Genomic DNA, 26,854 nt, shown 5'->3' with positions numbered 1-26,854 from the left:
TACCCATTCTCTCTGGAGTACCATGGGTACTTCAAATAGCAGCATTCTCTTAGGGCAGGGGAAGCTGCAGAGGGAGCTTCTGACCAGACATAGCCACCTGTGATCCTGGGGCTCTGGGCTTAACTGAAACATCACATTATTGCTTTGTTGCAGGCTGGACACTGCCAGGTGCCTGTTGCCTGACCTCAGTTTAAATAAGGGACTTCAAGACTAGAAAGGATGGCTCTTTTCAGTTTATTGCATGAAGGAGTTATACTAGTCCAAGTTAAAAGTGGACCCCAAATGGTTACATTATGCAAGCTGTGAGGTTTTTAACTTGTGACAAGGGAAAGGAGGGAAATTCTACTCATTGCAAGGAAATCCTCACTTAAGCTTTAGTGAGCCATAAGCACTTAAAACACATGAACCTTCAACTGATCGTCCTTAGCCTGTCCAGGCTCTACCAGGAACTGACATATGTTCTTGTGCTGGTCACCCTGTAGCTGAATTACTTCTCCATATTCTGGATGCTTAATTACAGTACCATTGCAGGCAAATTTCTTCTTAAACAACTTCAGTAGTTTCTTTTTATCATAATAGTCAGTGATCCCTTGGACAGTAGTAAGGGTCTTCCTGCCATTTCTCTATTGAATTCTTTATTTTTTTTAAATGTTTTTATTGTGAAAATACTGTACAGAGGGGTTACAATTACATGAGCAAGGTAATGAGTACATTTCTTATCAAGCATTGTTGCCTGCTCCTCTTTTTCCCCTTCCATCCCTTCCCTCCGATCTCCACAACTACATTCCTCCCCCCAATAGCGTCTTGTGCACCTCATTGTGAAATGTGTCCACCTGTACCCCTACTTAAACAATTTGTTTTTTTTCCCTTCTGCTTCCCAAATTATACCAACATCAAATAGAGTGAAAACAGGGGTTATACCGTGGAGGAGGGACATACAAAGCAAAAAACAAACAGAAAAAAAAATGTGGTACATTATAAATACATTAGAAACAATAGCAAGCAAGAAAGAATAAAACACTTAGATATAATCCTTGGAGAGAGCAGGAAACAGGTCATCACCCTTACTTTCATCAGCAAAGGAATCAAAAGGGTGAAGGTTCTGAATAGCAGACAAAGGATAAGATTCCTTTTCCTAAATTATATTAAGTGAAGTAAGCCAGGCCCAAAGAAACATAGGTCCCATGGCTTCCCTTATTTGCAATATATAGTATATGTCTGAATCAAGCAGAAAAGGTCAGATAAGGTGATGTTAGGGAAATGAGCCCTAAGATATATATTCAAATGTTTTTTTTTCTTTCATGCGACTGTTTCTAACACATTTATAGCATTATTTCTTTGTTGCTTTGTATGTCCCTTCCCCACAGTATAACCCCTGCTTTCACTGTATTTGAGGTCAGTATAATTTGTGGAGGGGAAGGGAAAAAACAAATAATTTAAATAGGGATACAGGTGGACCCATTGCAACAATGAGATGTACAAGTCATTATGTCGAAAAAAGAACTATACAACTTTGGCCCGGGAATTGGGGGGTTAGGGTAGAGAAATGGGAAGGAATAGGAAGGGGAAACAGAGGAGGAGGCAACAATACTTGATAAGAAATGTACTCATTACCTTCCCCATGTAATTGTAACCCCTCTATAGGTATTTTCACAAAAAATAATAATAATAAAGAAAAGATTAATTACGTGAACATAAAAAAAATTCTAATAAGCCAGTTTGGAAAGAACTGTCCACCCAAGGGCACAGTGGGGCGTTTCAAAGAAAAGTATAAGTGAAGGTCAAAGGAAACATGAAGTTCAATAAACTTATAAAAGACAGATGATCTCACTGGTAATCAGGAAATTCAAACCCCAGAGGACTTGAAGACATACATAATGTGCCAGGACTCAGGGTTGGCAAGTCTGTGAAGTGATGGGTATTTTCCTAGAGTGCTGGTGAGAAGTGAAAATTGGCTTGAGGACCTTGGAAGAAACCAAGGCTGCGGGGTAAAGTGGGAGATGTACCATTTGTAAATGGGCTGCCACACAACACCTCCTCTCCTGGGTATACATGAAACACCTTGCTCATCATCTCTAGAAGAGGGAAACAACAGCCATCATCCAGAAACAGAAGACACTGGAAACATCTCAGGGTCTAGCCCAGGAGAAATAAACTGTCCTGAATTCACAGAAATGCAATGCTCTAAGAAACAAAAATGAACTACAGCCTTATGCATTAATGCAGGTGAATCTAAGAAACATAATGTTGAGGTTCAAAAAACCACTGAAAAATCTAGGAAGTATAATCCCATTTTTATAAACATAGAAGATGCATTATTTGTATTTCTGTCACCCTAAAGAAAAACAAAGAAGATGCTAATACTATTATTCTGAACAAGCTTTCTTAAAGGGAGAAATCCAGACTTCAATGTTACTGAGAATGTTATTTCTTAGGCCAGGTAGTCAGTAAATGATATTCATTTTATTATTTGTCAGTAAATAATACATCTATATCCAAGATTCTCATTTGACTATAGTGTATAATCAATAAATATTTAACTAGCATTCTAATTTATTATGAAATGATGTTTTGGCTATCATTTACTGGAAACGATGATCTATATTAAACACTAAACTTCTGTGTGACAACAAAGAATAAGGGTTCTGATAAATACAGAAATCCCTCAGACTTTTTGGTACATATTTAAATTAGCTTTGTGTTATGGAGCTGAAAGGTGTGCCAGAGAGTGAATCTTTTCTCTGCTGACTGCAGGAAGGTGTTCATTTTCTGTCTGGATAGAGATTGGCACCCTTTGGATGGGAAAGCATGGAGGACAGCATTCTTTCTCCATTTCCTTAATTGGTTTGTTTCCACGGCTGCTTGAAATCCTCTTATTTACCTTCTGGGTGCAATCAACTTGTCCTTGTCCATAAGCAGGTTTGAAGAATTTTTGTGTATGTAAGAGGATGGGTTCATAGTTATGGGAAGAAAAATTGAGATAGAGCATGTTAGGATTTTGTCCTTCAGACATCCTTTAGAATCTGTGAAGAGTCCTATAAACACTGAAACATTAACCTAAGGAACACACCAGGTTATGATGAATAGTAAGACCATGTTCAAACTCTGAAGACAGAGAGACCTCTAGATCTTAAATTGTTGATAATGTTGACTACATTCTTCAGCAAACATAAGAAGTCTTACAGAAAACCAAGTATGGGGCCCCATATATGTAACCTCAAGAAAATACTCCCAGGAACAGGCAGCAATTCTTGATAAGAAATGTACTCATTACCTTGCCCATGTAACTGTAACCCCTCTGTATGTTATTTTCACAATTAAATTAAAAGAAAGAAACAAAATGAAGAATTACCCCCCAAATAAAGAAAGAAAATACTCCAGAAAAGAGACTAGAAAAGAGAGAAAGAGAGACAATGAAACAGAAGAAGTGGTTAATTTGGAATATGATTTCTCTTTTTAGTAAGGATTTTGAACAAATAAACTATGGGGAATGATTATATTTGAAGAAATTTTCTAACAATAGAAATGTGGAGGATGGAGAATAAGTAATTTCAGAGCAAGAGAGTTAAAAATAAGATCCTAAAGCCTTCTGCTAAATGTGGTTTGATAACATATTTCAAGTTTGGGATATAGATAGCTAAATAGATATCACACATATACATAGATAAACGTAAATATATATAAGTATAACTGTATAAATTATATATATATATATATATGGACAAGACAAATGGCCACTGGCTGCAGTTGGATTGGTGCAGAAGTGATCAGCAGTTCCCTAAACAATTATCCAACCTGAGAAATGAAAACTCACATCAGGTGATGAAAGACATTGAGGAACTCTCTCCCATCTACCCAACCTACTTCCCACTAAACCAGAAGTAAGAAGCTAAGATCAGAACACACCCTAACAGCAGGGAGGGTTAGAAGATCAGTGTTGATGATCCACACCTGTGCAACAGTCTACAGGAGGCCAACTCACCGGGTTCCAAAGCTCAAGTCTTCCACTGGTCTTCCCAGTGGAACCCTGTCACTGAAACCCAGCAAGCAAATAAAATGGTTCCCACCAAGCCAGAAGTCTCACAACACTACAAAGAACCTAGAAAGAGGCAAGAAAGGCTGTACACACTGTACACACACACACACACACACACACACACACATATGTATATATGCAATATATGTACATTTGTATAGGTTTCTGCATATGTGTATGTACATATATGTGTATATATGTATGCATATACACATACATACACAAGGGAAAATATACTTATATATACACTTATCTCTAGAAGACCAACAGCCACTGTCTTCAGTTAGATTACTTCAAGCGTGAGCAGCAATTCCCTAAACAAGTATCCAACCTGGGAACTGCCAATACACATCTTGTGATGGAGGAGATCAAGGCACTCCCCCGTCTACCCAACCTGCTTCCTACCATAACAGAAGCAACAAGCTCAGATCAAAACACACCCTAACCACAGGGGGTAGGAGCTCAGTGTTGATGGTCCACACCTGTGCTCAGCCTACAGGCAGCAGAATCACGAGGTTTCAAATTGCCAGTCCAATTTGGTCTTCCCAGTGTGACCCTGTCTCTGAAACAAAGCAAGCAAACAAAACAGTTCCTTAGCAAGCCAGCAGCACACAACCCCAACAGGAACAACAAAAGAGGAAGGAAACACTAGGAAAAGACACTGGCCAGTACAGATTTGAATACAAATGTATATATATGTATATATATAATTATATATAACTATATATGCTTGTGAATATATATGTATGTATATATGTTTGCACATATACATAGGTTAAAATACACACATACACACATAAATACATATTTATTTATTCATTTATATATTTATTAAACTTGACCAGGCAAATGGCCACTGCCTTTAGCTGGATTGGTGCAGGCGGGATCAGCGATTCCCTCAGCAAGTGTCCAATCCTAGAAGTGCCAACGCACATCAGGTGATGAAGGACACTGAGATCAAATCGGCAACAATAGCCCTGGAGTTTGTGGAGCAACTAAAAAAGTATGTCTAGGGTTATGGGTTATCTTTAAAGGTGGAAAATAATACAGGGCCAGATAGAGAGGATACTGTAAACAGGATGGAGACAAAGGGAGTGTTAGTGGAAGTTGCCAGTTGCACCATCCCCTGGTCCCCCAGGTCAGAGGAATAGTGGGGGATCTCTTGATGCAGGAGTTCCAGACAAGAAGGGCAGAGCCGACACTTGGCCTTGGGAGTTGTAGGGAGGGGACTTGTGGAAGGTCAGGCAAGGTGCATCATGGGAGACCCCCTGCTAGGATGTAAGGGTGTGACAGGCTTGAGACAGGGAGGGGCTTACAGGAGGAACTGTGGGAAGAGGTGGGGCAGTAAGAGTTTATATAAGGCAGGCAGCTGGTGGGCAGGGTCACTCTGGACTCCACTGCCGAAAGGACCAGGAGGAAGCCTACGTGCCTCACAGCGATCGACCAGAACAAGAGTCCCAGAGCACGGTGAGTGACCCACGGCATTCAGGAAGCCAGGTGAGTGTCCTGGGCATCTCTGTAGACATAGACGGGGTTGGCAGAAGGATGGAGGCAGCCCAGTGGGAGTGCAGAGCCGTGAGGCAGATTCAGGAGCGCCTGGCCTCCAGCACAGATGCCGACGAGCTATACAAATCCTTGAGGCTGCTCTCAGTCATGCCCATCACGGCAGAAATCCTTGCCACCACGGGTGTCAGAGAGACAGTGAAGGGATTTAGGAAGTACCAGCAGGTGGGCATTTTGGCCAAGGAGCTGGCCAAGCGCTGGAAGACCTTGCCTGTGCTGAGGCGCAAATCAGAGGCTCTGAGCCGGGTTCCTGAGCAGGATGGCGGTGAAGAACCCAGGAAGGATGATCTGGGAGAGGGGGAGTGGAGAAGGATGATGAGGGAGCCGGAGACGGAGGACATGTTGAAGTCCTCAAATGTGGATGCGTTCTCTCAGAGAAGGGCGAGTGACCCGCAGGACCCAGGAACACAGGCGAATGGGTCCAGCATCTCTGTAGACATGGTGGAGGGTGACATCGGGATGCAGAATGCCGAGTCTGTGTGCGGAGTTGTGCGGCAGCTCCAGGAGCGCCTAGCCTCCAGCACAGACACAGACGAGATTCTTAATTCCCTGAGGCTGCTCTCAGTCATTCCCATCACGGCAGAAATCCTTGCCACCTCGGGTGTCAGAAGGGTGGTGAAGAGTTTTAGGAAGCACCCACAGGTGGCTGCTTTGGCCAAGGAACTGGACAAACACTGGAAGACCTTGGCTGTTCTGAGCCACAAATCAGAGGCTCTGAGCCAGGTCCCTGGCCAGGATGGAGGTCTAGAGCCCAGGAAGTATGATCTTGGGCAGGGGGAGGGGCAGAAGGAGGTGGAGGATGGTGAGAGGGAGCAGGAGGACCTGTTGGAGGCGTCAAATGTGGATCTGTCCTCTCAGAGCAGGGCGAGTGAACCCCTGGATGGAGGAGTCCAGATGTGTGGTTCCCGTGTCTCTGTAGACATGGCCAGGAGTAGCATGGGGACGCAGACCGCAGAGTGGGTGTGGGGAGCCGTGCAGCTGCTCCAAGAGCACCTGGCCTCCAGCACACATTCGGAGGAGCTCCGCAAATCCTTGAGTCTGCTGTCGGTCTTGCCCATCACGGCAGAAATCCTTGGCGCCACGGGTGTCAGAGAGATGGTGAAGGATTTTAGGAAGCACCCGCTGGTGGGCAGTATGGCAAAGGAGCTGGACACACGCTGGGAGACCTTGGCTCTCCTGGGCTGCAACCCAGCGCTTCTTTCTGCGATTCTACAGCAGGTCTCTGAACAGGATGGCACTCAAGAGCCCAGGAAGGAGGCTCTTGGGCTGTCAGAGTCAGGGTGGGTGCAAGAGGACAAGTTGAAAGAGTCAAGTGTGGTTTGGGGCTCCGGGGGGAAAGAAACGGCAGCCAGGAGGGGAGGCCCCAACTCTGGGCCAGAGCCCCCACGGCCCCGGGAGCTGTGTGAGTTCCAGGGATCTAGCAAGCGGTCTGCCAGCCCTTGTCCCAGTAGCAGGCAGGAGAAGCGTCCCCGAGTGGACCCAGAGTCCTCTGGGGGCAGCAGCAGGTCTCATCGTTGGGCTGTGGACAGCTCTGGAGTCTCGCGGGACCCTGGGCCCACTGATATCCGGGACATGCCTGGCAACGCATGCCGTCCGGTCCCGCAGTCTCAGGATCCACCAGGGCTCCCACAAGAAGGTCTCCCTTGGGAACCCCAGGGACAGGCTGGGGTCAGACCAAAAGATGGGTGCCGATCCTCTGAAGAGGGGAAGAGAGGTTCAGGCCCCCTGCCCTCTAAGGTCAAGCAGACCTCTGGCAAGCCAGAGACGCAGGCAGCGAAGCTGCGCGGGCGCAATCACCAGAGCGAATCCCAGCAACAGCATGAATTCCGCGCACCTCCACAGTCTTTCGAGGATGCCCTCAACCAGACCCAGCTGCTGCCGAGGAGACAGAGGACCAAGGGCAGGATTCGTGCTGCTGCCTTGGCTCAAGGAGGCCTGAAAAGCAATGGCTACAGCGGTCCCAGAAGACCCTCAGATTCCGTGCACAGCTCAGTCCCAAGGGCAAGCGAGGTCCAGGAAATCCAGGCGGGACAGCTGGCGCCAATCTCAACCGCCAATCCAGCCAGTCCCATCAATTCCACAGAAGAAGCCCGGGTGCCAATGGTGCATCTCAGCACTGAAACCTCTAATATGCCTGGGCTACAGGCCTATTCGGGTCGGCTGCCTGACCTGAAATGGATGTCCTCCTTTTCTTCACCTAGGCCGGGAGCCTCTGTGCCCTGGGAAGTGGGAAAAGGGGAAGGGGAAGGGAAAGGAGAAAGAGGAGGTGTTGAGGAAAGGGTAAAGGGAGATGAAAGGGAAGGAGGAAGGGGAGCAGAAGGCAAAGGGGCACAGGGAGAGGGAGGGGAAGAGATGGCCTTGCCTTTTGTCAGAAAGTCCCTGAAGATGCCACTGTACTCTGGACCAAAGCGCGACTCCCTCGCTCCCTGGTGCCCCCAGGATGTCCGGGGGCTCCCACAACACAGCTCTCCAGCCACTCCCAGGCCACCCTGCATTCTCCTAGCACCTATTTCCCAGACTTCTACCCCTTCTGCACACCAGCCTCAAGGGAACACTCACCCCCCGAGGACAGTGGCGCACAGTGGTACAGACAGGCTGTGGCAAATCCGCTGTTGCAAAGCATTCAAGGATGAAAAACCAGCAGAGGGCGAGTCCTGGCGAGAGCTGTACCTGCGGCTTCGCCAAGACCAAGAGCAGCATGTGCAAGCAGCGAGGGCCTGCCCAAGCCAAGAAGAGCCAAGGCCAACGGGCGCAAAGCTCTTAAACCAACCTCCAGAAAAGCCTCCTGGCCCTGGAAAAAGCTCCCAGGCCAGGAATGTGTTGGAAGGATGCTCAAGGGCCGTTCTCACTGCTTCTGAGGGACTTGGATAATGAGGAGAGTCAGCAGAGTCCTAAGAACAGAGTCTTTAATCCACTGGAGTCTGTTCTTATCAGAACATCGAGGAACACTTCATAAATGCATGAATGCAAAAGCTATATGTCTATTGTGTATATGTAGTAAATTAGGTATTAATTAATTGATTGGTAAACTAATATTTAATTGTATAACTTATCATTTTAAATTCTGAATCTGAGAAGGAAATCTAGGGAATAATGGACAGTCACTCGGCTATCCTTCCCTCACTCTTAGCCTGGGCATGATGAAGCTCAGGACACAGTCTGTGCCCTTGAGCACAAGCAGTGACGTGCTCACTGCAGAGGACTCTGGTGACCTGCTGGGGACAGCACTGATCCTGCAGCCCTCTCTCATCTCCCACTACTGGACATGCTGTGTGCACATGTTCCCTTTAGCGCTGGAAGTCACAATATAGCTTAAGCTAATACTGAGCTGGTAAATCCCACCACCACAGCCAAAGATGAGAATTATTTGAAAAGCACTAATTTCTAATATTAACTATCCAATTTGTAGTGTTCAAATCCAGTGGACAAATGATGGAGAAGAAAATGGAATCAGAATGAGTATTTATTAAACGATATGATGCATTATCATCCCATCAGCCAAAGGAGCCACATGGCTGCCTGTGCAATTCCATGGCTTTTGCTGCAATATCCTAAAGGGTATCAGAAATGCTTGGTTCAGAGAGCACAACAGTGTCTTAGTATCCTGACTTCTCTAGCTTCTTGCTCTCACATTCACTCAGAAAAGCTGTTGTGCTGCTCCTAAAAAAGGCTACACGTGACAGTTCTGCTACACCAGGCAGGGTGGTTTTTGTTCAGGGCTGTATCAGTGTGGGAGGAACATGTGTATGTTGAAAGCAGTAATAAACGCCAACATCCTCAGCCTCCACCCTGCTGATTTTCAATGTGAAATCTGTGCCTGACCCACTGCCACTGAATCTGTGTGGGACCCCAGAATATCAGTTGGAAACCAAATAGATTAGAGCTTGTGGAGACTTGCCTGGCTTCTGTAGGAAACAGTAAAAATAGGTGTTTCCATCACTATATAAGAGACTCTGACTCGACCTACAGGAGATGGATACTGGCTCTCCCAGGGTGACAGGCAGAGAGAGTGGAGTCTGAGTCAATATAACATCTCCACTGGATCCTAAAATAATTAGAAAAGTGGACAGGGTTAATTACTAGCATCATGAGCCATTTTCACAATTATCTTATTGCAGGCTATATTTTTTTTATTTTTGTTTCATCCAACAAAATGTTCATTAAATACATGATGAACACACACACACACACACACACACACACACACACACACACACATCCAGAATTTGTAAAACAGCATGGGTCTTTGTTCCTTCTGGAATCTTCCTCACTCTCAAAGATACATATGCCACATTTCCATTCAAGAGGGCAAATATGCAGGAGTGGACATAACACACATGGGGAGCAGAGCTCAGCCCCTCCCCATCTCCTTCCTTAGCTCTAGTGTGTTCTTACCTGATATCCAGAGCAAGAGCAGCCCCAGGAGCTGAACAGGCACCTCATTTTGAGAGTAAGCAGTGCTGGTCAGTCCAAGCAAGCTTAGAGCTGAGCTTTTATGTTGTACTTACAAGGGAGTTCCTCCCTAAGGAGCAATATGCAAATGTCCTGGTGGGTGCAATGGTGAGAGACAGACTGTCAGGTGAGATGGAAACAGACACTGGGAGGGTGGGGCCTCTCCTGTGAGCAACTGACATTAACTGGGACCAAGTAAAGCAAGAGAAATCTAATGTGTGTTCCCTAGAAAGGGAATGCCTTCATGATTCCTCCTGCTCTTGTCTGCTGCCTAATTCTTCAACCCGTTCTGGTATGTTTTACAGTTTTCTTGATAAGGATGCATTTCCATAAATATTGAGTCATTCTTATTTATTTTCTAGGTATTTGTTTACAAGTTTAGGTCTGGTCATTTTATTTTGCTTAGTATAAACTACATGTAATATAGAGAGCAAAAATAAGAAATGTACAATGTTTAGCACAGATCTACAATTCAGACAAACCATGGAATTCAGTATCAAACCATGGAATTCAGTATCAAGTTACGCAAAGGCTCCTCCTCCAGATCATAACAGGCAATCCCAACATGTGGCATTATAGTTTTTTTGTTTCCTAGACTTGACCATCACATGTGTTGAAGAGAGAACTTTTATGTGGTTTTAGCTTCTTGTTTCTGAAATCCTTTTGAGGTCTTTTTCCCTCATAGGTTCTGCGCCCTTCCTATCAATTCCTTTGGTTCTGAAAGGCTTCTTTTTCTGCCAGAGTATGTCTGCACATATCAATTTCCCTTCATTTGCAGTTAGAAAAACAATGGGTGTTTTTTTGCCTTCAATTTTAAGGTATGGGGTCATAAATATAGTATTCTTTTTTGGCTCTTCTTTTCTATTGTCACATATGCCATTCTACTATATTCTAACCTCAATTGTTAATGATAAAATTAATCCAGGATTTCATTGAATTTTCCTGTGCAAATAGGCATAATGTTCTTCAAGATTCTCTTTTCCTGTATAACAGCTTTTTATCTGTGTTTACCTGATTGTGATTCAGTAGAACTCTTTAATGCAAAAATAAATCTCGTTTTATGAGTTATTTTTCAAATATTTTTGGCTATTTTTATCTTTTCCTTTATTGGTTTTTATACACAATCTTACCATAGTAATCACTAAATTAGCCTATAATTCCCTAAGGAATTATCTGTTCATTTTTCCTTGATTTTTTATTAAAAAAATTGTTATATATTCATTGATTCTTCTGCCATAATCAAGTGATAACATATCTATTTAGTGCATTGTTCCATTGGGTTCTAGAATTCCCAAAACTGATTTTTACACCAATGTGAATTTTTGCCTTACTTCTCTTCTACCTGTCCTTTCCCTTCTCCTTATTCTTCCTAGGCAGTTTGTATTACTGGACAAATTTGTATGTTTAAAAATTCAAACTTGCATTTGTTACCCCTTTCTCTCTCACATGCCCATGATGGGGAAAACAAGTTTAACATACTTTCAACCCAAACAGACAGTCACCTCTCATCTCTCCAAACCAGGAAGTTATTAAATCTCTGTCAGAGAAACACAGAACTAAAGAGATGAGACAACAGTAAACCAAGAGATAAGAACCAATTTTGCTATCATTTAGTCTTGGGATGGACATCTTTCATGTAGCCTGGAGCAGACCCCTTGAGCAGCCTCTTAAAACTGGGACCTTTTCTCTGATTAGTAGAATAATAGAGCTTTGATTTCAAATCTTCACTATTCCTCTCATTTGACCTGCGACAAATAATAAGCCTTATTTTCTTTTTCTTCAACATACTGCTGTCATTTTTTTGTGAATTAGCTTTGTGGATTCAGGGGACTAAACTTTGGAAACACAACAACATAGAAACTCTTTTGAGAGAAAGAAATAACTTAACAAAAAGATGAGTGATAGTGTAAACCATCAAAATCATTTTGATACATAAGCAAACATTCCAAACACATGAGCAATCCTTGGGAAAATGTTTCCATTCTTGTGGTCAAGTGGGAAGAAGCAACCTGAAAACTTCCTTCCTCCTTGTAAGAGCATTGGAGGGACACAATATAGATTAGAGGGATATAATTCTTCAATCATCTTCTATGGATGTCTTTCTTTTCTAGACATAAAATTCTTGAATGTTTTTATTTTGAATAATCTAGGAGTATGGCTGAATGAGTTAGTCTTCAGTTAGATGTTAGTGACTCTGAACTGGAACTCCAACACCATTTCTGTCATTCGAAGGCCTGGAAATCCTCCGTGCCAATGCTCCCTAGGTTGCACTTCAATGTCACTGGACTTGGGGCTCCAGAGATTCAGTTAGTCTTTATTGTGCTAGACTTTCTGTTTACTCTTTGTTTCTGAGGGATGATAAAAACAATCATCCTAAATTTTGAAAGCTGGAAGAAGGAGAAGGGAGAGATAAGAGAAGTTAATCACTTAAAAGTTAAAGGCCCAAAGAATGAAAGTTTGACAAAAGCTTTCTGAAAGTTAATTGAAATACTAAAACCTGAGTAGCCACCCACACATAAATTAGAAATCTTTAGTAACAATGAAGTTATAGACTGCTAACCCCATTCAATCCCTAAACACCAAATACATTGTTTACAAACAGCCACACTTGACCTCTGTATGTACAATCTAACTTGTCTCATTTCTAGCTAATATAGAATTATTGCAAGAACTTTTCGTGAAGGGTGACAAAAATGCTCTTGGTGTTTAGATCCAGAGGAAAATGGTCCTACTTCTATTCAGTAGTGTCACTGATGAATATAGGAACTTATCCGAGGACATTATTGTTTTCTTTTGTTAGGTCACATGACTCAATAAACCATTTGATTTCACAGAGACTAAATTCCAAAAGCTTTAAAGCTTTAACAGGCAATATCTCTTTTTCTGGCTAATGTCTTCCCTGGTCATTGTTGTGACGTATTGGGTAGAAAGAAATGATGGTCAAAGAGGAAAGCTTGTCTTCAAATTCTCAGTTCCAGTTGGATGTCATCTTCTAAAATTGTTAATTTCCTGGGATCTGGGAAACACCTGCTTGATGGTCATAGAGGAAGGAGATGCCCTGTTATCTTCCCTAAACCACTGATTTCCTAAATCATGTACTTTCATGATTTTATTTGAATAAAAACAAAACCCTTTCTTTTGTCATGAGATGAGCACTATGTATGAAGATGACAATAGTGCTTGACATACTATGTTGCTTCCTGGTTCCAAAAAAAAGGAAAGAATACAAAATGTTTTAGGAATTCTTCAGTGTTCTTATGATGTACTATTTAATGTCTCAGCTCTTGTTCCTCAAAAACATTTCTGGTCACAGAGATCTGGGGTCTTGTAGAGGAAAACTGTATGATTAGTGCTTCTTTAATTTATAATTTTAACTCATTACTTGAGAAATAAAGTCCAACCTTCAATATATCAAATTATGTTCACCTGGATATTCAAGAATTATATTTGTATATTATTTTTAATAAATTACCTACTGACCTTACTGTATGGCTAGCTAATCATTCTGGAGAGTGTATTCTTATTCACAAATATTCTGACTTTCACATTTTCCTTTTCCTCTTAAAGAATCATAATTTCACCTTCCTTTTTTTTTCTCATCATCTATTCCTTTTGTATATGTGTAAGTTTGATATTCCACCCCCAGTGACAATTAACAAAATGAAGGAAGTCATGCTCAAAGAAAAATCTCAACTCTAATCCTTCTGTCACATTGCTGGGTATCACAGGTACTGGGTATCACACTCACTTGCTGTATGCTTGTAGTTTAGGGTTTTTTTCCTGCTAATATTAGAATACCAAATCATTTTTCTTCTACTTTATATGAAATATATTCCAAATAATTCTTCAATTTATTAACAATAAATACTTGTATCATTCCATAGCCGTTCACAGAAAGCATCCTTCTTTTACAGTGGAAAAAAATCCACTGTGTGTGTGTTTGCATATGTCTGTGTGTATGATCAGAGAGAAAGAGAGAAAAAGAGAGAGATAATTGTTTAGTCACATTTTATGTACATGCATTTTATTTGTTGCCAATATTTTTCCTAGGGTCGAGAAGTTTATCTTCAAGGACATTTTTTGCAATACATGGGATGTATGTTAAATGATAAAATCATGCTGCTTTGTAGATGTTGTCGTATTTTTTTTTATCATTTTTAGAATTGTCTCTTCAGATGTTCTCTCTATTATTATTTCCATTCTGTGCATTAACTTTTGAAAAAGTTGCTGCCTCTTAAGATGTAAACCAAGAGAGTCTGGAGGAAGATGTCAGAGGAGAACATGGGGGCTAAATAAGCTCTCAAGTAGAAACCAGTTTTACTGTTCCAGTGGTAAATCTAAGGCTAGAGACACACCAAGTATGCCATCATAGTACAAGAGTTTGGCCAGAGAGGAAACCTTCAGGCAGCTTTGTTCCAGAGATAGATTCGAACACTCTAGGGTCTGTGGTGGTGGCAGCAGCAGCTGCTACCGTGGCCTCCATATCGACAGAAGGATTCCAGGACAAAGACACGAGAGGCAGTGTAAAAGCAGATTCTACTCACCACCAGCAAAAACTGACAGAGTGAAAATCTTCATCCTGCTGACCATAGAGAGTCACATACCATAGATGGCCCAGAAACCAAGGGAAAGATGCTAGTACCCTCAAGATATCCTCACTCCTTCTCATAGAGCAGCAGTGGAATGGTAGCTCATCCCTCATCCCTGGAGAAGAACTCTACCTTTGATATTTTGAAAAATCAGGCAAGAGCAGCTAACATCTAACTCAGGCCTTAGAATGAGACAGTAGGAACCATTCAACATGTCATAGGGAACTGACCTGTGGGGCTCAGCTCCACCCCTGGGGAAAGATGTCCTTCCCAAGCAGAGGGAGCTCCACCTGGGCAGGGCAGACTGTCCTCAGTGGGTAAATAGACACAGAGGCTAACCTACCCATGCAGCATAGGCAGCAACTCCAGCTGCTGGAGGGTAAAAGTAAAACAATTGGAAACTTGTTTCATGTAAATCCTGAGACTAGCTCCAGGATGGCCTGCTTGACTCTCTCAGGAGCTAGCCCGTCCGAGAGTAAGCTACTGATTGCTGACTTTCTACAGCACTGCCTACAACCTAGCTCCTGCACAGCAACTCTAAGCTGGAGAAAACAGCCACATCCCTCTTTTGTGATAGTCAAAGTAGATCACCCTCCCACTGAACCAGCCCGAGAGGACTGTCGTAAAGACTCAGGTAAGGCAGAGCTTCATTTTGCCTCCTCAAACAAGCTGATTTAAGAAACTAACCAAACCACAGGAAAACCAAACACCACAAGCAAAGCAGAGACTCCACCAAGAGACTGGTTACAGACACAAGGGAGACACAAGGTTCCCCCCCTCAAAAAAAATTAAAGAACTATTTTTCTGCCTAGTTTTGTTAAAAAGTTTTTTGGTTTAAAAAACTATTGGTTGAATATTATATGGGGAAAAACTACAACCAATTATCCTAAAATCAGGAACAATGCAAGGATGTCCACTGTCTACACTCCTCTTCAATATAGCCCTGGAACCCTTAGGTAGGGCAACAAGGCAAGAAAAAGACATCAAAGGGATCCACATAGGAAGGAAGAAGTTAAACTATCCTTTTTTGAAGATGAGATGATAATCTACTTTCATTATCCCAAAAACTGCATACCCAAACTCTTAGAAATTATAAACCACTCCAGCAAAGTACCAGGATACAAAAACAACCCACAAAAATCAGTCACCTTCCTGTACACTGACAATGTACAAGCAGAGAAGGAAATAAAGGAAGCAATCCCATTCACAATAACACTCCCAAAAATAAAATATTTAGGATTTAACCTAACCAAAGATGTAAAAGAACTATTTAATGAAACTTATAAAAACTTAAAGAAAGAAATTATAGAGGACACTAAGTAATGGAAAGACCGCCCCCCCCCACTTCCTTTACATCCATGCTTTCCACCATGCATGCCAGGGCAGCAATTAGGGAAATAAACTTCTGCCTGAATAGCTTGTGGTGTTCTCTTCATCGGCTACCTAATGAAACCTACCTATTTAATATACCTTACATATTGTGCCGTGACTCAAATGGGTTTTTGAGTTGGAAATGTTAGAATTTCCTAACCACCCCTTTTCTGCAAACCAAACTGCCTGGAGACACCACACAAGACGTTTCACCAACACCATGGCTCGCCTTCACATCCACATCCACACCACTTTTCTATTCTGCTCTCTCTAGCATTGACCATGTGGTGGATGCGACATCTTGGCATCATGGGAGAAGTTTGTTCAGTTTGGATTTGTAGTTCAGTGCCAGCCAGTCTACCTGCAGTTTAGATCCACTTCATCTCTTCCAGCCTAGAAGACAGGACTCATTCCTACCTAGACCATCCTGACCTAGAACTCGTCCATAAGACCCTCTCTCCCTCGTGAGATCCTGAAGACTTCCTCCAAGAGATTTGCCTCCTCCAGACTTCATCTAAGGACTCACACCTACCAAATGACAGCTGCTGCCTGCTGCCTTCTCCCAGAAGGGACCACATCTCATCCTAATACCCCTAATGCTGATGCCCCTTGCCAGCAGGAAGTAGCCAGAGAGAATCTTTGCTCTTTTTCATAATTATGAAAGGCTGGAATGTAAGGTCCGAAGAGAGATACCTCCTTCCCTCTTGACTAAGTTTCCAAATAGTATCTGTTACCTAGGTAACTGGCAGACCTGGAAGCAGTCACCTTCCCCTCCTGCTAGGTCACATCCTGGGCCACCTCTGGTCACATGCCTCCCATCTGACCTTAGGAGGGTCCCAGACTCTGAGGTCACATCCAGATCCAGTGTGGCATACCTTTCCCCCCACCTGGCTACACCACTTCCTCTCCCTGGCCCAGATAAGTCCTGGCCCAGAGGTGGGTCGCACCTCCCACCTTCCTTTTCAGCCATGCTTCTCCACCGTGCATGGGGTCAGGGGACGAGGAGGCAGCAGTGAGGTAAATAAACGTATTCTCCTGCCTGAAAAAAAAAAGAAATGGAAAGACCTTCCATGCTCTTAGATAGCAGAATTAACATAATGAAAATGGACATACTGCCAAAATTGATACACAAATTCAATGCAGTTCCTGTTAGAAATCCAATGATGTACATTTCTGAAATACAGAAAACAGTCCAAAAATTCATATGGAAAAACAAAAGACTTAGAATATCTAAAACAATTCTAGTCAAAAACGACAACATGGGAGGGATCTTGATATCAGACTTCAAACTCTACTATAGAGCCATACTAACAAAGACAGCATGGTACTGGCACAAAAACAGACCTGAAGACCAATGGAATAGAATAGAAGATCCAGAAATAAAACCACACACCTATAGTCAGCTGCTATTTGACAAAGGAGCCAAAGACATACAGTGGAAGAAATAGCTTCTTAAACTCTGGTGCTGGGAAAACTGAGAGCTACATGCAAAAAATTAAAAGTGGACTCCAGCCTATCACCATGCACCAACATCAACTCAAAATGGATTAAAGACCTTAACACCAAACCTGAATCTCTGAAACTACTGCAGGACAGAGTATGAGAGACTCTTGAATTTATAGGCACAGGCAGGAAGTTCCTGAACAGAGTCCCAGGGTCACAACAAATTGGACAGAGACTGGACAAATTGGACTACCTTAAACTAAGAAGTTTCTGCACATCTAGAGCTATAGAAACCAGACTCAGCTCCACCCAGGGAAAAGTCACCCAGCTGGGGCGCCAGCCCTAGGAGTGGCTTTTTCACCGGGTAATCAGAGCCAGAGGCTGCCCCTCCCTTTAGCAGCCTTGACAATCAATTGAAATTTAGTAAACAGAATCCCTGAGAGTGGCTCCAGGCTGGGCTCTGTGAGTCTCTCACAAACCAGCCCCCGGGAAAAGCTACTGTTTGATGAAAGGCCTCAACTCTACCCAGAACCTAGCCTCAACACAGCATCTCCAAACTTGTGGAAAAAGCCATCTCCCTCTTTTGTGATACTCAAAGCATATCTGCCTCCCATTGAACTAACCTAGGAGGAGGATCGCAAAACCCTGGGTAAAGCAGAGCATTTTTCTGCCTGTTCAAACAAACTGACTTAAGAAACCAACCAAGCCACAGGAACACAAGCAGACCAGACGCTCCAACAAGAGGCTGGTTATGGTCACAAGGGAGATACAGGATCTTTCCCACCCCAACCCTCCCAAAACAAAGAACTTTTTTTTTGTATGTTTTATAAAAAAAAAAAAAATTTTTTTAAGTTTTTTTAAATCTTTAACTTTTACCTTTTTTTGAAAAAACAATTGTTTTCTAGTAACTTTTATTTTCCTCTTAGAATTTTATTTTAGGAGTATATGTGTGTATGCGTTTTTCTTTCTTTCTTTTTCTTTTTGTTTACCTCTACTGAACTTCTGATCTTTTCTTCTTTCTTTCTTATCCTTTTCACCTTTTCTTCTCTTTCGTTCTTCTTTATGTGACTTAATTGTTGTTCTGTGCATCCTCAGATAAACCCATAGTCGATTAGTAGGCCTTATCCCCCATTGTGTACACACTTAATCCACAAATTTATTATTCAATTCAAAATGTCTTAATAGCAGTACTACCTCTTTATACCTATATAATATTTTAAGTATTTTTATTTTTAAGTTTTTCACATCTCCTTTATATCCCTCCCCTTCTCTCACTATATTCATGTTCTTCTCTGAATAGTTTGTTTTTGTCTCTGTATAATATTTTTAATTATTACTTTTCTATTTTTTCTGGTCTCTTTTTGTTCCCTTTCTCTTTCTTCTTTTTTTCTCTCTCTCTACTTTTATCCTATCCAACCTATTTCCTGCTTTGAGATTAGGATTTAGTTAACTAAACTCTCCTGTGCCTTCCCACATCACTCTATTCCTATTTTCTACTCACATCTCTTCCTAAACCTAATAATTTCTGGTTTACCAAATTCTTCTTTGCAGTTTGTAGCACATTAATATATAGTTGTTTGATGTTGAATAGATGTATCTGTTGAACTAGATTGTATCTGCAGACTATTGACTGTGCAAATACAGACGTTGGTTGATGCTTGCCCTAAGTTAGTGTTCTAGCACAAAACTTGTGTTATTTTCATCCTAAATGGGCAGAGTAAGCTGGAAAAAAACAAGAAAAATGGCAAGTCCGGGTATCTCAACTCCCACTCATGATAATCAGGGGACAGAACAGATAATGAATAATCCAGAGGAGAGTTCCCAAATAGTTCTACAAACACTGCTGGCAAACATGATAAATGAAAAGATTGAAAAAATACAAAGGACTCTGTAGGAGCGTGATAGGGAGAGAGAGGAGGCAATCCAAAGGTTTATACAGGAATATCATGAGCATGAGGAAGCTACTGAAAAACTGATACAGGATTTGCGTGAACAGCTGGAGAATACTCAAAGAGAAAGGCAGGAATGGCATGAGAAGGCTGAGAACACTCAAAGAGAACTACAGGAATCCCACGAACGGGAGGGAGCTAAGCAAAGAGTAACACAGGAATTGAGAGAGCAGGATGAGAATACACAAAGATCACTAAAGGCATTCATGGGATCCATTAACAAAGAGCTGAAGGAAGTCAGGGAGACCATAAAGGGAATGCTGACTGGAACCAAACAGAAGGAATGGAAGTCCAAGGAAACCATACCAATTAACTAAGTGATTTGAGAATAAACACTGAACACCAAATTAAGGAAGTAAAGAACTTCATACAAGATCTAAATCAAAGCTTCAACAAAGAATTTGAAGCCATCAAATCTGACCAACTAGAAGGAAAAGAAATGAAAAACAAAGTAGAAAGTCTTGACAGCAGGGGCTGGGAAGGTGGTTCAGTGGTAGAGCACTTGCATTAGGCCCTGGGTTTGATTCCTCAGCACCATATAAGCAAAAAGAAAAAAGCTGAAAGTGGCACTGTGTCTCAAGTGGTAGAGTGCTAGCCTTGAGCTGAAGAGCTGAGGGGCAGTGCCCAGGCCCAGAGTTCAGGCCCCAAGACCAACTCCCCCCCCCCAAAAAAAAGAAAGTCTTGACAGCAGGTTAGACCATGCAGAGGATCAAATCTCGGAGATTGAAGACAGGCTAGATATTATAGAGAAAGAACATACAACCATTCAAGACAAGTCCAAGAAATATGATAGATCTATCCAACACCATGATGGAAGACACCATCAGAAGGTCTAATCTAAGGATAATGGGTGTAGAGGAGCACCTAGAAAAAGAAATTAATGGTCTAGGAAATTTGTTTAACAGGATCCTAGCAGAGAACTTCCCAAACATGCAAAAAGATAAGCCTATTCAAATACAAGAAGCTTTTAGAACTACAAATAGACCAGACCAGAATAGGACATCCCACCATCACATTACAGTCCACACAGGATCAATTCAGACCAAGGAAAAGATCCTTAAAGCTGTCAAGGAGCAAAGATTAATCACCTATAAAGGGAAACCAATTAGAATCACCTCAGATTTCTCAGCAGAGACAATCAAAGCAAGAAGAGCCTGGAATGATGTATGCCATGCCCTACAAACAAACAACTATCAACCAAGAATACTGTACCCAGCTAAACTCTCCTTCATAACTGAAGGCCAAATAAAAACCTTCCATAGCAAAAATTAAAAATTGAAACAATACATCTCCACCAAACCAGCCCTACAAAAGATTCTTAAAGATTACCTACACATAGAAAACCAACAAGACCACAATAAAGGCCAAGAAACAGCACCCAAACTGAGAATCCAAGAACCACAGGAAGAACCCAGTTTTCGCAGCCCCCAAGAAGGTGGATAACATGGCAGGAACTCCCAAATACTTCTCAGTCCTATCTCTTAACATTAACGGACTTAACTCTCCAATTAAGTGACATAGACTGTCTAGTTGGATTAAAAAACAACATCCTTGTATCTGTTGCCTCCAGGAGTCACATCTTGCCCATAAAAACAAACACATTTTCAATGGAAAAGGCTGGAACAGAATCTACCAAGCAAACGGCCCCCATAAACAGGCAGGATTTGCAATCCTAATATCAGATAAAATAGACTTCAAATTAAAATTTGTGAGAAGAGATAAAGAAGGTCGCTACATACTAATTAAGGGATCTCTCCTTCAGGAGGATATTACAATTCTAAATATCTATTCGCCAAACAACAGAGCACCCAAATTTATCCAAGAAACACTACTTTCCCTCAAATCCCACATAGATCCAAATAAATTAATTGTAGGGGATTTTAACACACCACTCTCCCCACTAGATAGATCAACTCGGCAATAATTCAACAGAGAAACCGCAGATCTAAACAACTGCATAGATCAACTAGATTTAACAGACATCTACCGAATATTTCACCCAGCAACATCAGAATACACGTTTTTCTCAGCAGCACATGGAACATTTTCTAAAATAGGCCACATTTTAGGCCACAAAGCAAACTTGTCCAAATTCAGAAACATTGAAGTTATACCTTGCATTCTCTCAGACCACAAGGGAATAAAATTAGAACACAACACCAAAAGCCACCAAAGAAAGTCCAGTAACACATAGAGGCTGAACAACACACTGTTGAATCATGAGTGGGTCAAGGAAGAGATTAGAAAGGCAATTCAAATGTTCATGCTATTCAACAAAAATCAGCACACAAATTACCAGCTCCTGTGGGACACAGCAAAGGCAGTACTCAGAGGCAAGTTTATAGCTCTGAGTTCCTACATCAACAAATTGGAGAGATCTGAAACCAACAATTTAATGAGACATCTGAACCTCCTTGAAAAAGAGCATAAGATAAACCCCAATCCAGTAGATGGAAAGAAATAATTAAAATTAAATCAGAATTAAATGAATTAGAATCCAAAAAAACTATAGAAAGAATCAACAAAACAAAGAGTTGGTTCTTCGAAAAAATTAACAAAATTGACAGACCCTTAGCAAATCTTATCAGAAAAAGAAGAGAACACACCCAAATAAATAAACTCAGAGAGGAGAATGGAAACATCACCAAGGAAACAACCAAGATTCAGAACATTTTAAGGGAATACTTCTCAAAACTTTATGCTAATAAGTTTGAGAACTTGACAGAAATGGACCTTTTCCTAGCAAATATTGACATGCCAAAACTAAACCAAGATGAGTTAAACCATCTTAACAGGCCCATATCAAGCATTGAAATAGAAACAGCAATAAGAGACCTGCCAGCTAAGAAAAGTCCAGGACCAGATGGTTTTACAGCGGAATTCTACAAGGCCTTCAAAGCAGAGCTCACACCAATACTCCTCCAACTCTTCAATGAAATTGAGAGAGTTCACTACCAAACATTCTATGAAGCCATAATGACCCTCATCCCAAAACCAGGCAGGGACTCATCAAAGAAAGAGAATTTTAGACCCATCCCTTTGATGAACATTGATGCAAAACTTCTCAACAAAATTTTGGCCAATCGACTTCAACAATTCATCCAAAAAATCATACACCATGATCAAACAGGATTCATTTCAGTGATGCAAAGCTGGTTCAATATACGCATATCAACTAATATTCATCACATCAACAGGAGCAAGGATATGAACCACATGGTTATCTCAATAGACGCAGAAAAAGCATTCGGCAAGATCCAACACCACTTTATGATGAAGGTTTTGGAAAAATTAGGAATCCATGGAACATTCCTCAATACAATAAAGGCTGTATATGACAAACCTACAGCCAGCATTATTCTTAATGGTGAAAAACTAAAGCCATTTCCTCTTAACTCAGGAACAAGACAAGGATGTCCACTCTCTCCACTTCTCTTCAATCTAGTATTAGAATGCCTAGCTACAGCAATAAGACAAGATGCAGACATAAAGGGGATCCAAATAGGGAAAGAAGAAATAAAACCCTCCCTCTTTGCAGATGACATGATCTTGTATTTAAAGAATCCCATAGACTCCACTCTCAAATTACTCAAGCTGATTCAAAACTTTGGCAAAGTAGCAGGGTATAAAATTACCCCCCCAAATCAATGACTTTTCTGTATGCCAACAATGAGAAAAGTGTGGCTGAAATTAGGAAAGCAACTCCATTTGTAATAGCCCCACAAAAAATAAAATACCTAGTAATTAACTTGACAACTATGTTTATTGCAGCATTACTTACCGTAGCTAAGATAGGTACCCAACCCAAATGCTCCTCAATAGATGAATGGATCAATAAAATGCGGTATATATACACAATGGAATTCTATGCCTCCTTCAGAAAGAATGAAATTGCCCCATTTGTTAGGAAATGGAAAGACTTGGGCAAAATTCTATTAAGTGAAGTAAGCCAGGCCCAAAGAAACATAGGTCCCATGGTTTCCCTTATTTGCAATAACTAGTGTATATCTGAGACAAGCAGAAAAGGTCAGATAAGATGATGTTAAGCGAAATGAACCCCAAGATAGGAACACAAGTGGTTTTCTTTCTTTCTTGCAATTGTTTCTAATGTATTTATAAGGTACCATGTAATTTTTTGTTGCTTTATATGTCCCTCTCCCACAGTATAACACCTGCTTTCACTGTATTTGATGTTGGTATAATTTGGGGAGTGTGGTGGGGGAGGGGAGAGGGAAATGTAGTTGTGGAAATGGGGAAGGCAGGGATGGTAGGGAAAAACAAAGGAGGAGGCAACAATGCTTGATAAGAAATGTACTCATTACCTTGCTCATGTGATTGTAACCCCTCTGCACAGTATTTTCACAATAAGAAAAATCTTATTTAAAAAGAAAAGATCTGTTGTGTGCATAGAGTGAGAAACTGATCTGCACACAGGGGTTTCAGGTTCACTGTGTCACTGATGTCTCACAGGCTAGCTGCCATGTAAACCAGAGCAAAATGATTTGTGTTCATTTGTGTTCCTAAAATGCCTTCAAAGTTCTGTTTAAAAGTAGTATTCTTATTTAAGATGCAAGGTATAAGATAGATAGATGGTGACATTCTGTGAAATACGAATATAAGCTATTTGAGATGAAAGGACTGTTTCTTCCACAGACACTGCCTATGTGTAATCCTAATCACTCAGGGAAACACAGGAAGGACTATGGAGAGTTTCAGGTCAATCAGGACACACATGGATAAGCCCTGTCTCACCTGACATCGCTTTGCTTCATGGAGTGGTGTTGGCAGGAACAGAGAGGGAGCAGCGGCAGAAATAGCATTTGTTCAATAGTATTGTCTGCCCCTGGCACTAAAACCAACTCTCTGTGTGGTTTGTGGTTCTTTTAGATATTCAAATGCTTCCCTACTAAATGCTTCCCTCATGATATACTCAGTGGATAATTTTATAAATGTTTTCTGTCTGTTTAGGAATCAGTAAGTATAGAACTTCTCCCAGCATAGCTGTGGCTATGAGGCTATTTCATGCTTTACCACCAGTGGAAGTTGAGATATTTTAGATCTATCAGTGACAGAGGGATTAGGAGAACTTAAATGTAATAGAAAAACTGGTAAGGATGGTCCTTTCCTAAGATGATGCTTGTGCTGAAAGAAATAGCAGGGGTCTGCTTTGGATGTCTGAGTGGTCTGTGCATTTTCTGAGAGAAAATCCAATATACACTCAAGTCTCAGTGGAAGCCTTTGCTCATTGTGAGGCTTGTTTGCCATCTAATGATAGGTTTTTGGAAGAGAAGAACATAACCTTCTTACCTCTAAGAGTCAGGTGAGAAAGAGCCAACATTAGAGGAGAACTGGAGGAAACGGCCATGGAACAAAGCATTATTCAGAGTCATACTTCAATTTGTACCTTGTTTAAAAAAAAATGGGCCTGTGCCAAGGAAGCCCCTGTTTTCACTATTAGATGTCGGTATAAATTGTGAAGGGGAAGAGAAAAAACAAATTGTTTAAATAGGGAAATAGGGGGACCCATTACAACAATGAGATATACAAGACGTTATGTCGAAAAATGAACTTTATAACTATGGTCTGGGGTGAAGATAGGAGGGAAGGGATGGTAAGAGGAAACAAAGGAGATGGCAAAAATGCTTGATAAGAAGAGTACTCATTACCTTCCTCATGTAATTGTAACCCCTATGTATAGTATTTTCACAATTAAAAAATAATAATGGGACTTTCAGAATCATGAGTTGATTAAGCAACAAGGTTTTAACATCTGAGTCATATAATTAATTTGCTTTATATTTAACAAACATATTCTATTTATTTGGTGATATTCAGCAACATTCCTATTTTTAAAAATCCGTCTCATTTTAAGCCTAGCTTTGTGACTCATTCTTCAATTGCTAGCTACTACTGCTTCTTGAGTCATTCTGCATGGGATTTGACTCTGTAATTCTCTCTAAACTATAGAAATGGCATGCTGCTGGTAGATATTTTTGTCTTTGTCTTTCACATTTGGTAATAAGTGATAAATTGACTTCTGCAGTAACATTATAAATTCTGGTTTTGAGAGTCCCTGGAAGCTGAAGTAATCCAAGATCCCACTTGGACAAGGTCTCTGGTATGACATCTTCTGTCAAGTCCTCCAAACTGAGACAACTGCTTTGGTTCAGAGAATTTGCTATGCTGCTCTCCAGACAAGGTTTGAAATAGGACAGCTGGGCCAAGCCCTAGAGAGATGTTTTTAAGGACTGTATAACTGTGGGAGGAGTATCTATATCTTGCATGCAGTAATAAACCCCAATATCTTCAGCCTCCACCCTGCTGATTTGCAGTGTGAAATCTGTGCCTGACCCACTGCCACTGAAGCTTTCTGGGACCCCAGATGCTCGGTTGGAAGCCCAATAGATCAGCAGTTTTGGAGACTGGCCAGGTTTCTGCAAGTACCAAGATAAACGGCTATCTCCATCGCTATCTATGAGGCTCTCACTAGACCTGCAGGAGAGGGAGACCTTCTCTCCCAGGGTGACAGGCAGGGAGAGTGGAGTCTGAGTCATTACAATATCACCACTGGACCCTGAAATTAAAATACATGAAAAGTACAACGTTATATGTGGTATATAATTTTTTCTGTGGTTACATATTAATTCCCAATCCTTTTCATGGTTTTTCCTTCTATCCAAAAACCATTCAATATTTCAAAATATATACAAATATTAAAAAGCATAAATGAGGTTCTAGAGCTCATGTATTCTACCCTCTACACACGTGTCATAGTTGTCAACAAAGCTCAGAAACTGGTTTCATCTAGAATGTCCATCACTCTCATATAATTAACTTCACCTGCCCCATTCTATAGGACAAGTTCTGTGCATCTAACCCATGAACAGAATACAAACAAGAAGCAGTGGCCCTGAGGGCTCACCCTCAACCCCCTTTTCCATCCTCATCTCCCTCTGCCCTTACCAGTGATCCAGAGCATTAGGAGACCCAGAACACAAGAACAGAGCCTCATTTTAGCTGGGAATCCAGGAGATTTGATCAGTGAGGTCAAGATCAAGATGAGCCTTTATGTCAAACTAGGGCTGGACAGTCCTCCTTGCAAATCAGCAGGTGGGTGCAGCAGTGTGAGAAGAACAAAGTGGAGGGCAAGGGCATCTCTCTGGTGAAGAAAGTGACTTAAATTTCTTCTGTGTTTGGAGAAAAGACCCACAAATACCAGGCTGGCTCCAGCAGTGTGTAGAAGGACCCCTCTCCCCTGATGCCTGGATCTGCAGGGAGGATGTGGTGTACTTGACCCTGTCAACTTAAAACACTAGAGGCCCAATTCAATTGAAATGTGTGTCCAGGAGAGTGTTGGTGAAGGGTCAATTTCACTGGCTCTCTTCTGGTTATTCTAGAGAAAGATACTGTACAGAGACTTCATTTGCCATTGTTTCTCAAAACTTCTATCC

General features: G+C 41.6%; 1 pseudogene and 1 gene segment (V, D, J or C); both read right to left on the bottom strand.

Moving 5' to 3' along the window:
* Positions 1-256: 256 nt before the first annotated feature.
* On the bottom strand, positions 257-3,013 carry LOC122121234 (annotated as a pseudogene).
* A 22,617-nt stretch (positions 3,014-25,630) lies between these two features.
* On the bottom strand, positions 25,631-26,449 carry LOC122121233. The segment is given in 2 exon segments: positions 25,631-25,977; positions 26,367-26,449. Coding segments are annotated over 2 exon segments (396 nt in total).
* Positions 26,450-26,854: the final 405 nt, after the last annotated feature.

This window comes from Dipodomys spectabilis, unplaced genomic scaffold (assembly GCF_019054845.1).
Source record: "Dipodomys spectabilis isolate Male_0828 unplaced genomic scaffold, ASM1905484v1 ptg000187l, whole genome shotgun sequence".
NCBI classification, from domain to species: Eukaryota; Metazoa; Chordata; class Mammalia; order Rodentia; family Heteromyidae; genus Dipodomys; species Dipodomys spectabilis.
This window is presented reverse-complemented; position numbering and strand designations above follow the sequence as displayed.